Source organism: Eschrichtius robustus, chromosome 19, assembly GCF_028021215.1.
Source record: "Eschrichtius robustus isolate mEscRob2 chromosome 19, mEscRob2.pri, whole genome shotgun sequence".
Lineage (NCBI taxonomy): Eukaryota > Metazoa > Chordata > Mammalia > Artiodactyla > Eschrichtiidae > Eschrichtius > Eschrichtius robustus.
Window position 1 is genome coordinate 55,133,475 of NC_090842.1, and position 12,353 is coordinate 55,145,827.

The 12,353-nt window shown below is 37.7% G+C and overlaps 2 protein-coding genes across 4 annotated transcripts in view; one reads left to right on the forward strand and one right to left on the reverse strand.

The window, feature by feature from the left end:
• Positions 1–12,353, forward strand: part of LOC137753363 (zinc finger protein 790) — a 77,678-nt gene that overhangs the window by 27,384 nt on the left and 37,941 nt on the right. The window lies entirely within an intron of this gene.
• LOC137753340 (zinc finger protein 345) overlaps positions 6,071–12,353 on the reverse strand; it is a 186,903-nt gene continuing 180,620 nt past the window's right edge. Inside the window, exon 10 of one of the 2 annotated variants that reach the window (XM_068528463.1) lies at positions 6,071–7,543. In XM_068528463.1, the coding sequence (XP_068384564.1) occupies positions 6,319–7,543 (1,225 nt within the window). In that variant the 3' untranslated portion in view covers positions 6,071–6,318. Of the gene's footprint in view, positions 7,849–12,353 lie in introns of both variants that reach the window. The other variant, XM_068528465.1, reaches the window with a different exon arrangement.

Consider the following 12,353-nt stretch of genomic DNA (forward strand, 5'->3'; position numbering starts at 1 on the left):
CTGCTCACTTTGGGGTTTGTTTGTTCCTTTTCTAATTCCTTTAGATAGTTGGTTAGGTTGATTATTTGAGATTTTTCTTGTTTCTTGAGGAAGACCTGTAGCACTATAAACATCCCTCTTAGAACTGCTTTTGCTGCATCCCATAGATTTTGGAGACTTGTGTTTCCATTTTCATTTGTCTTGAGGTATTATCTGATTTCCTCTTTGATTTCTTCATTGATCCATTGGTTTTATGGTAGCATGTTGTTTAGTCTCTACATATTTGTTCTTTTCCCATTTTTCTGTTGATTTCTAGTTTCATACTGTTGTGGTCAAAGAAAATGCTTGATATAATTTCTGTCCTCTTAAATTTATTGAGACTTGTTTTGTGGCTCATCATGAGATTTATCTTGGAGAATGTTACATGTGCACTTGAAAAGAATGTGTATTCTGCAGATTTTGGATGTAATGTCCTGTAGATATCTATTAAGTCCAACTGGTCTATTGTGTCATTTAAGACCACTGTTTCCCTATTGATTTTCTGTCTGGATGATCTGCCCATTGATGTAAGTGGGGTGTTAAAGTCCGCTACTATTATTATATTATTACCAGTTTCTCCCTTTCTGTCTGTTAGTGTTCGCTTTATATGTTTAGGTGCTCCTGTATTGGGGACATATATGTTAACGAGTGTAATATCCTCTTCTGATTGATCCCTTTATCATTATATAATGCCCTTATTTGTCTTTTGGTATAGACTTTGTTTTAAAGTGTTTTCTGTGATATGAGAATTGCTGCTCCCCCTTTCTTGACGTTTCCGTTTGCATGAAATATCTTTTCCCAACCCCTCACTTTCGGTCTGTGTGTGTGTCTTTAGCTCTGAAATGAGTCTCTTGTAGGCAGCATATAGATGGGTCTTGTTTTTTATCCAATCAGCCACCCTGTCTTTTGATTGGAACATTTAGTTCATTGACATTTAAAGTAATTATTGATAGGTATGTACTTATTGCCATTTTATTACTTGTTTTCTGGTTGTTTTTGTCGTTCTCTGTTCATTTCTTCATTTTGTTTCTTTTCTTGTGATTTGATGATTTTCTTTAGTAGTATGCTTGTGTTTCTTTCTTTTTAGTTTTTGTGTATCTGTTGTAGGTTTTTGATTTGTGCTTACCATGGGGTTCATATATGTTGACCTATAACTATATCTGCTTGTTTTAAACTGATAGTCATTTAAATTCAAACACATTCTAAAAGATCTACACTTTTTACTCCCCTAACCACATTTTGTATTTTTAAAAAAATATTTATTTATTTATTTGGTTGCACTGGGTCTTAGTTGTGGCTTGCGGGTTCCTTAGTTGTGGCTTGCCAGCTCCTCAGTTGCAGCAGGTGGGCTCCTTAGTTGGGGAGCTCCTTAGGTGGGGGTCCTTACTGGCGGCTTGCCAGCTCCTTAGCTGTGGCACATGAGTTCCTTAGTTGTGGCATGAAAGCTCTTAGTTGCAGCATGCATGTGGGATCTTGTTCCCTGACCAGGGATCGAACCCAGGCCCCCTGCATTGGGAGTGCAGAGCCTTATCCACTGAGCCACCAGAGAAGTCCCCATTTTGTATTTTTAATGTCATATTTAACATCTCCAGGTTTATCTCTTAACTGTTTATTGTAGTTATATTTGCTTTTACAATTTTCAGTCTTTTAATCTTCATTTTGGCTTAGTTAAGTAGTTGATCCTCAGTCCTTACTATATATTTGCTTTTCCTAGTGGGATTTCCCCGTTCCTATAGATTCTTACTCCTTTTCCACTTAGAGAAGACCTTCTAACATTTCTCTTATGGTAGATTTAGTATTGATGAACTCTTACTTTTTGCTTTTCTGAGAAGTTCTTTATCTCTCCTTCGATTCTAAATGATAATCTTGCTGGGTAGAGTATACTAGGTTGCAGGTTTTTCCCTTTCAGCACTTTTAATATGTTATGCCACTCCCTTTAGATCTGCAAAGCTTCTGCAGAAAAATTGGCTGCTAGCCTTATGTGGATTCCCTTATATAAGACCCTTGTTTTTCTCTTGCTCCCTTCAGAATCCTGTCTTTATCTTTTTTGTTTGTTTGTTTGTTTTGGACATGACCCGAGGCATGTGGGATCTTAGTTCCCTGATCAGTGATCGAACCCATGCCCCCTGCAGTGGAAGCACAGGGTCTTAACCACTGTATTGCCAGGGAAGTCCCTCTGTCTTTAACTTTTACCATTTTAATTTTATGTCTTTATGTGGGTCTGTTTGGGTTCATCTTGAGACCCTCTGTGTTTCCTTTACTTGGATATGTTTCTTCAGGTTTGGGAAATTTTCAGCCATAATTTCCTCAAATATATTTTCTTTCTTTTTTTAAAATTTTTATTTATTTATTTAAAAAATTTATTTATTTTATTTATTTATTTTCGGCTGTGTTGGGTCTTTGTTGCCACATGTGGGCTTTCTCTAATTGCGGCGAGCAGGGGCTACTCTTCCTTGTGGTGCACGGGCTTCTCATTGTGGTGGCTTCTCTTGCTGCAGAGCACAGGCTCTAGACATGCGGGCTTCAGTACTTGTGGCACGTGGGCTCAGTAGTTGTGGCTCATGGGCTCTAGAGCGCAGGCTCAGTAGTTGTGGCGCACGGGCTTAGTTGCTCTGCAGCATGTGGGATCTTCCTGGAAAAGGGCTCGAACCCATGTCCCCTGCATTGGCAGGCGGATTCTTAACAACTGTGCCACCAGGGAAGCCCCTCAAATACATGTTCAATCCCCATCTCTCTCCCTTCTTCTGGGACCTGTATAATTCAAATGTTGGTATGCTTAATGTTATCCCAAAGATCACATAAATGGGGACTTCCCTGGTGGCGCAGTGGTTAAGAATCCGCCTGCCATTGCAGGGGACACGGGTTCGAGCCCTGGTCCGGGAAGATCCCACATGCCACAGAGCAACTAAGCCCATGCACCACAACTACTGAGCCTGCACTCTAGAGCCTGCGTGCCACAACTACTGAAGCCTGCATGCCACAACTACTGAAGCCTGCGTGCCTAGAGCCTGTGCTCCACAAGAGAAGCCACCGCGATGAGAAGCCTGCGCACCATAATGAAGAGTAGCCCCCTCTTGCTGCAACTAGAGAAAGCCTGTGCGCAGCAACAAAGACACGACGCAGCCATAAATAAATAAATAAATAAATATTTTTAAAAAACGATCACATAAAGGGTTATCATTTTAAAATTTTTCTTTTTCTTTTGCTGTGTGTGCTTTTTTTTAGGCCTACAGCACCCAGTATTTCCAGGCAGTCTCTCATCCAAGTACTAACCAGGCCTGACCCTGCTTAGCTTTCTGAGATCAGGCACATTCAGGGTGGTATGGCTGTAGACACTTTTGCTGTTCTGATTGGGTGGTTTTCATTAGTCTATCTTCCAGATCCCTTATGAATTCTTCTTTGTCATTTAGTCGCTATTTCTTCCTTCTAGTGTGTTTATTTCAGCTACTTAATTCTTCAATTCTGTTTTTTTTTAATATTTTCAGTTCCTTGTTAAAATTCTCACTGTGTTCATCTATTCTTTTCCCTAATTCAGTTAACATTCTTATTTCCAGTGCTTTGAATTCTTTATCTGGTTAATTATTTCTGTTTCATTATTTTTTCAGGAGCTTTCTTTTGCTCTTTCAGTTGAGACCAATCCCTCTGAATTTTTCTTTCTTTCTTTCTTTTTTTTTTTTTTGGCTGTGCCACATGGCATGTGGGATCTTAGTTCCCTGACCAGGGATCTAACCCATGACCCCTGCAGTGGAAGCATGGAGTCTTAACCACTGGACTGCCAGGGAAGTCCCTCTGACTTTTCATTTTGCTTAACTTTCTCTGCCTCTATAAACTTAGATGAAAGTTACCTATTGCAGTCCTGAAGGGATGTTCTTATGTGGGAGTGTCCCTATACAGACTGCAGGTGCCCAATGCCTTTGGTGGGAGAGCTGGATTTGTTGTGGACACAATCACATCTTTCCTCAGGGTGTGCTGGCAGCTATCACTTTGGTAGGAGGTGGGGCTGGAGATGGAGGGGCTAGAGCTGGAGCTAGGAGTGAGGTGGGACTTCTCTGCTCAGTAGCTGTCACTGCTCTATTGGGGGCGGGGTCTGATTCCAAGTTGTTGGAGCAGAAGTCCTGAGGATCAGGCCCAAGCTGGCTCTGTTTTCTTTAGGTGTGTGCTTTCCCCTCTCCCAGCACCAGGCCCCTTGCCCCAGGTCGGGGGCGCTGAAGCAAGAGGGGGGGGGCCTGCATGGGCGCTCAGCCCATGTCAGCTATAGACAGAGGTCTGAGCTGTCTCCAATGTGCTGCCCAGGCAGACACCAGCAGTTGCTTCCCTTGCTCTGTTCAGATGCGGCCCTGAGTGCTGGCAAAGTTCATCTTACTCTTTCTAATGCATTCAAACTTTTTTTTTTCTACTGCTTCAACAGAGTGCTGGAATCTCTCCTCAGGAAACCTGGACTTCTAAAAGGCTCTCTCATCTGTGGGTGTCTGCTCAAATCAGCAGTCTCCAGGTTTACCTTAATTGCAGCCAAGAGGGACTAGGGCTGATTCATAGACTCCTGCTGGTTCAACAGCCCATACCAAGGACTGTCCACCTATTACTTGATACACAGGTGGTTGAGACTCCTCCCAGGTCCCTTGGTATATAGTGTTGGATCCCACAACACCCACCGAGGCAATTTGTGGATGTATGCCAAGTTTTAGTTGTTAAAAGGGGACGTGTGTGCAAAATTGATGGGCATCTTATGCCACCATGAGGCTGATGTTATTCTTCAGTGTTCAGATTTTTATGAAGGATCTATCCTATTTTTTAAGTTTTAGAAGCATAAGTTTCATGAGGTATTTTGCCTTCTTACACTTACAGTCTTTATTTTTCTTTAAGATGAATTATTCCTTGTTCAATAAGGAATAAATGTTAATCAAACTTTTCCTGTATTCACTTACATAGATGTCTTTTTTCCGTGATAATGTCTTTGATGTTGAGTAAGGTATAGATCACATTTAAAAGTTTTTCCATAAATAACAAAGACTGAGAAGATAACAGTGATGATGGCTAAACTAACCAAGTATTTATTATGTGATGGGCACAACTGTAGAATCCCCATAACCAGCCTCTGAAGTACACTAATTAGGCCCACATTACCATAAACACATCATATATGCATACAAAAGGATCTGGAAGAATAAGTAAGTTGGTTATGTTGGGGAAGTAACTAAGGTCGGGATGTTAGTCAAAGGGAAGTACAATTTTACCTATAATGTATAAATCAGTAAAAGCAGAAGAGAGCCACATATTATCTCTAAAATGAACAACAAATAAATAAAGCAGACACATTCAAAAGGGGCCAACAAGGTAACTCTTTATAATGGCAAAATTTTCAGTATTTGACAAAATGGGGGTTTGATAAAAACAGGTAAATACTTTTAAGCCAATGGAATAGTAACAATATATTCACAGACAAAGAATATTAAAGGCTGGTTATAGCATAATCACACTTTCTCTCAAAAGCAATGCCAGATGTAATCTTACAGGATTTGCTCCAAAAATTTGACAGTGACTGTCTATGACTGGTAAGATTACAGATAACTGTAGCTGTTTTTTTTTTACTCATATCTACATTTTTATGGAGGAAAATTGTTCTGCAAAAAGAATATAAGTTTCTAAAAGGAAAATAAAACAATCTTCCCAAAGGTACATATCCATAAGATACTAAAGGATATGTAAAAGTAACAGTAACTTAACACAAACAGGGTGACACACAGATACACAGACAGATATACAAATTTTAAAAACAAAGACTGACCTGATATCGAAGCTTTATATGTATAAAAATAAACTTACCATCAAACATGCAATAAAAATATATAAAAGTAGATATGGTTATTAAATAAATGGTGTTAGTATGAGAAATGGGGGAGGGAGAAAAAGGGTAAATTAGACCCTCAATAATTTAAAATAATTTTAAAATGCATCAGTAATTCTGTATACTTCACAAAAAATTAAGAACATTAAAAAGAAAGTAGCAGGGTTAGCCCCCAAATAAATTTCGATGCTTAAAATAAATGCAATATACAATAAAAAGGTTTTTCAACTTATAATATTGACAAGTATGAATTTCCTGAAAGTAATGAAGGAATGAATTTAGATAAAAATATTCAAATATTTTATTCAGAGTGTTTCTGTATGAATTTTCTCAGACTGACTAACTGGTAAAGTATAAGTATATGTACCTTAGTTACATTTGTAGGGACTCTCACTAGTATGAATTCTCTTTATTGTATGGTTCCTTAACTACGTAATTCCAATTTATAGAGTTTCTCATTCACAGAGCTTCTTACCAGCATGACTTTTCTTATGTTGCTGAATTTCTGAACCCCTCTCCAAAGCCTTCCCACAGCCCTTACGTTCATAACGTTTCTCACCAGTATGTATTCTCTGATGTTGAGTACGGCTGGAGCCCGTACCAAAAGTCATCCCACATTCCTTACATTCATAGGGTTTCTGACCAGTGTGTATCCTCTGGTGCCGATTAAGGGCTGAACCACTACTAAAGGACTTTCTACATTCTTTACATTCATAGGGTTTTTCACCTGTGTGAATTAGCTGGTGTTGAATAAGTTTTGAGCCACTACCAAAAGCCTTCCCACATTCCTTACATTCATAGGGTTTCTCACCAGTATGAATTCTCTGATGTTGAGTGAGGTCTGAACCACTACTAAAGGCCTTCCCACATTCCTTACACTCATAGGGTTTCTCACCAGTGTGCATTCTTTGATGCTGAATAAGTTTTGAACCACTTCTAAAGGCTTTCTCACATTCCTTACACTCATAGGGTTTCTCACCAGTGTGAATTCTCTGATGTTGAGTGAGATCCGAGCCACTATTGAAAGCCTTCCCACATTCCTTACATACATAAGGTTTCTCATCGGTGTGAATTCTTTGATGTCGAGTAAGGGCTGATCCAAAACTAAAAGCCTTCCCACATTTGTTACATATATATGGTTTCTCACCAGTATGAATTCTTTGATGCCGCGTAAGAGCTGAACCACTACTAAAGGCCATTCCACATGCTTTACATTCATAAGGTTTCTCACCAGTATGAATTCTTCGATGCTGAGTAAGGTTTGAACCACTGCCAAAGGCTTTCCCACAATCCTTACATTCATAAGGTTTCTCACCTGTGTGAATTCTGTGATGCCGAGTAAGGGCTGATTCAAAACTAAAGGACTTCCCACATTCCTTACACTCATAAGGCTTTTCACCACTGTGAATTATCTGATGTCGAATAAGGCCTGATCCAAAACTAAAGGCTTTCCCGCATTCCTTACATTCATATGGTTTCTCACCAGTGTGAATTCGCTGATGGTGAGTAAGGTTTGAGCCACTACCAAAGGCCTTCCCACATTCATTACATTCATAAGGTTTTTCACCAGTATGAATTCTTTGATGGTAAGCAAGGTTTGCACCACTACCAAAGGCCTTGCCACATTCTTTACATTCATAAGGTTTCTCACCAGTATGAATTCGCTGATGTCGAATAAGGACTGATACAAAACTAAAATCCTTCCCACATTCCTTACATTCAAGGAGTTTCTCATCAGTATGAATTCTCTGATGCTGGGTATTGAAAGTGGGTATGTCTTCAGGAGTAAATATCATTTGACTGAAATGTCCTTCCTGAGATTTCTGTTTTCTCTCAAACTGGCTTTTACATTCCCAATCACCTCTGAAACTTGAACACTCAATGCTGTTTTTTATAAGTCTTTCCATTATCTCCCATCAGGATGATTCTATTCCATAAATATCCTTTTTCAGAAATAATTCTTGGTCTCAACCTTGATTCACAGTCTGAAAGAAAATATAAAAACATTCACTTTTTTTGTGTTCTGGGAGAAATGAAACTTTTTTATAATAGATAGGAAAAGACTTAACTGAAACTCATTTTCATATAGAGTGGCTTATACAGTTCTCATATATGATTGGGCATTTTGACAAACAGATAAGGAAATAGAATGAGAAGAAACACTAGAAGGTGAAGGAGTTATTTAGGAAAAGAGATTTAAGTCAATTGTTCCTAAATAGTGATTTAGATAAAAATACCCTAAAGACATGGGGAGCTCAATAAATATAAAGATGTCCAGGCCCCAACTCAATTTTGTTAACTAGTGTCATATACATTTAAAAATGAGTATAATTATCATTTAACCCATTTCTTAGGGTTGTTTGGAGCTCTAAGTAACTACACCAGGAAGGAAAAATCTAGGCTAGATGGTCATAAATTGCATATAATCTGATGGAGATAGAAGAGAAAGTTACTTCAGATGTAGCAGTATCTTGATGAAAGATTAATGAACTGAGTAAGTCTGGAATGAGCAATAGAGAGTGAAGATTCTGTTGTGGTTAGAATATAGTTTGTTTATGCCATTTGGTAAAATCCGAAGTCTTGAGGCTAACCTTGGGAGAACCTTGGGAGAACAAAAAAGGGGACTTAGCAAAGGCCAAAAGCAGAGTAATTGAGAATGTAGTTTTAAAATCAGAGAAAAGGGGCAAGAAGATAGGAGGTAATGTGATACTTCTGGAAAATTACAAGGAGGATGCAGATAGATGAGTACTCTGAACCCTAGCTCTGATGATTATTGAAATAATTCTGAAATCACATTAATGTATTGATATTTACACAGTCGTGTAAAGTAACGCCACAGTGTTTGGTAGCTATTATTTTGGAAGACTTATATGCCATAAAAGTGACCAGGAAAATAAAAGGATTCAGAGACATCAATTAAGACCCTGAACAAATAAATAACTCAAGCCACAAAAGGTGAAAACATTTCAGCTCCATTCTCTTCCTACAATACTCAAACAGCAAGCTTGTTTAGACTCGGCCTAAATATGTCTTGAAATTGTTCTTTCCATCCCCACTGTCAGTAGATAATTCTAGCCAAAATTATCTTTTACTTGGATATGAAAGCAGTATTTTATCTAGCTGCTTGCATTTCCAGTTTTGCACCCTTAACAGCCAGAGTGATATTCAGTCTGGCACTGTTCTGCTCAGAATGCTTCAATGGTTTCCCACTGTCCCTCGGATAAGACCCACACTCCTTAACTTGGTCTTTAAAATTCCTCAGAGACCTGCCTACTGCCTGCCTCTTCAAGATGATACCTCTCTCCTATCAGCAATAAGCCCTAGTTACACTGGCCTTACTTTGTTCTTCAAATGCACTAAACTGTAACATGCCCCTCCCCAACAATTTAATCTGCTTGAAATAGTCTTCCATACCTCCCTTCCCACTGCCCCCACTCTTCACCTGCAAGTTCCTGGTCATTGTTCAAATCTCTGCTAACTGGCATACCCTAATAAAGATCTTTTCTGAATACTCAGTCTTAATTTTGCACATCTCGCCATTATTTCTCAAAGCACTTTTTAACTTTTCTTTTTTTCTTCCTTTCTTTGTGTTTACTGTTTGGTAATGAATGATTACACATTTATCCCCTACAATTGCAAATTTCCTATATTTTTTAAAGCCTTTATTGAATTTGTTACAATATTGCTTCTGTTTTAGTATTGGTTTTTTGGCCCCAAGGCACGTGGGATCTTAACTCCCCGACCAGGGATCAAACCCACACCCCCTGCATGGGAAGGCGAAGTCTTAACCACTGGACCGCCTGGAAGTCCCCAGCAAATTTCATATTTTTTTGAGTGTTTGCTTAATGTCTGTCTGCTACCATAGAGCCAAGATTGAGGAAGGCAAGGGTAATGTCTGTTACTTTAGTCAGATTGAACCCTGGCACACACAAAAAGATCAAAATACATTTACTGAATGGCTAATATAATAAGTTAGTCTCAAAATTCATTATTCTTAAAAATAAACTTCTAAAAACAATATTTCTCTAGAAAAGGATATACTTTCTCTCAAACAGTGAAAGTGAATCACATGTGGTTATTCCTGTCCTTTAAAAAAAATCTCATTAAAAGGAATGAACTGGCTTTTTAACAAAAGGAACCCACAAAGTCAAAGAAAATTGAAGAGGAAATAGCAGCAACAAAACTTTTGAAGCTGGAAAGCGTGAAGAGAAATGACGAACAACTTAACAAAGAAAGACGAAACCTAACCCAAAAGTAAGGAAAACCCGGAAGGGGATGATTTATGCTGCAAACCCCAGAAAGGCTTAAGAAATGGGAGCATTACATACTTAAGAAGGTCTACTAACTGGCATACAAAAGTTAAATCAGCTTCTCAGTGTCCACTCTATAATACTGATACAAATATCATCATTTGAGGAAATCCTGTAACATAAAATAGATTAAACAAAGCCCAAAGGAACTTAGAAGAGAAACCACATAGGAAAACAAAATTCCAGAAGCCACCACTAATATCTTCAAAGGGATATGAGAAGCCATTTCACATGATAGAAGAATAGGATAACATAAAAGGAATAAGAGGCAAAAAAGAATACTTAGAAAATGAAAATATAAAGTGGGAATTAAAACATATCATGAGAAGAGTTAAAAGATAAATGAAAAATCTCTTTAAAAAGTACAAAAATATGGAAGTAGAAAACAGGAAATGTATAACACAGGGAACTATATTCAATATCCTGTAATAACCTATAATGGAAAATAATCTGAAATATATACATATGTGTATATATATATATATATAACTGAATCACTTTTCTGTACACCTGAAACTATCACAATATTGTAAATCAACTATACTTCAGTTAAGAAAAAAACAGAAAATAGGAAAGACATTGGAAGGTCATGCAAGCCAGGTCAACATCTAATGGGAGGAGATCATTCTTGAAAGTGTGCTAAGCATCTGCCAAGTATCAGGCAGGATGTTAGAAGGAATGAAGGAATCTGAAAATTGCCATTTTGAAATCACCAATCTAATAATTGATTCAGGCAAGGATCCTCAATGGATTCTAAAATCAGAAAGTGAATGGTCAAGATAAGGGATATTCACTTACTCTCTTAGCATCAATCCACATATGATTTACTAACTAAAAAGGGAAACATGTACCTTTATACTGGAAAGGTTTGGTACTCAGTACCTTTAACCTTAAACGATGAAACTTGGTATCATCAACAGTGGAACAACCTGACACTCTGCCTTCTGATGTAATGCAATAGAATACACCGTACCACCTTTGTCAAAATAGGTAAGCTGAATCTAAGCCTCCTATTTCCATAAGAAAACCATCAGACAAATGAAGGTTGTGAGACATTCTATAAGGCAACTGTCTTGAATTCAGTGTCATATAAAACAAACAAAAATGAGAGGCTGTTCTAGATTAAAAGAGACCAATGAAGCCCAACAACCAAAATAATACATGAATCCTGATTGGATCTGAGATCAAGCAAAGACCCAAGTAAATAAACAAAAACATAACATCAGCTAAAAAAAGACATTTGGGGGAACCACTGGAGAGATTTGAACATGAAATGTTTGAGGTGGTACTAGCGAGTTTATATTAATTTTCATAGATTTGATATGTCATTGTTATTGTTTGGAAAATGTCCTTATACTTAGGAGATGCATGCTAAAAGTATTAAGGGTAAAATGTCAGGATGTCCCCAACTTATTTTCAAATGATTCAGGGGAAAAAAATTGCACACGCACGCACACACACGTGTGTGTGTGTATTTAGAAAAATAAAGCAAATGTGGTAAGATGTTAACAATTGGTGATTTTAGCTGATGGCTATATGGGGCAAATAACTGAATATTCTTTCAAATTTTCTGTATGTTGGAAAATTTTCAAAGAAAACAGAAATCAGAAACAGATTGTTTTTAAAAGTAGCATTTAAGAAGATTTTCCAGAACTGAAGGACACAAATCTCCACAATAAATGGGCTCGCTTGATACCTAGTATAAAGAATAAAAATTATTCACACTAAGATATAATTTCATTAGGTTCCAGGACAGTAGGAACAAAGAAAATACCCTAAAAGAATCCAAACAGTAAAAAAACAGTGCATATATAAAAGACTAGGAATGAAAATAGCTTTGGAGTTCCCAAAAATATTCTAAGCCAGAAGTCCTAAGTTAAAATTTCTGAGAGAAAATAATAATTAGAATCCCATGCCCTGCCAAAGAACCAATGCACTGGTTCAAACAGCCCTTTCAGATATGCTAGAACTCACAACAAATTTAACACATTTATCTCTTCTTACATGCCATCTACATCAAAAACCCATTTTGATATCTGGAGTTTTCTTGGAGTAAACCAAGAAACAGGAAGGAAATAAATAGGAATTCATAGTCTTGCCATGATTTCCATGTGAAAGGTAGAGACTTGATTGGGAAAGAATGAGATCCTTAAATATGGAACTGGGACATCTGGTTGGGA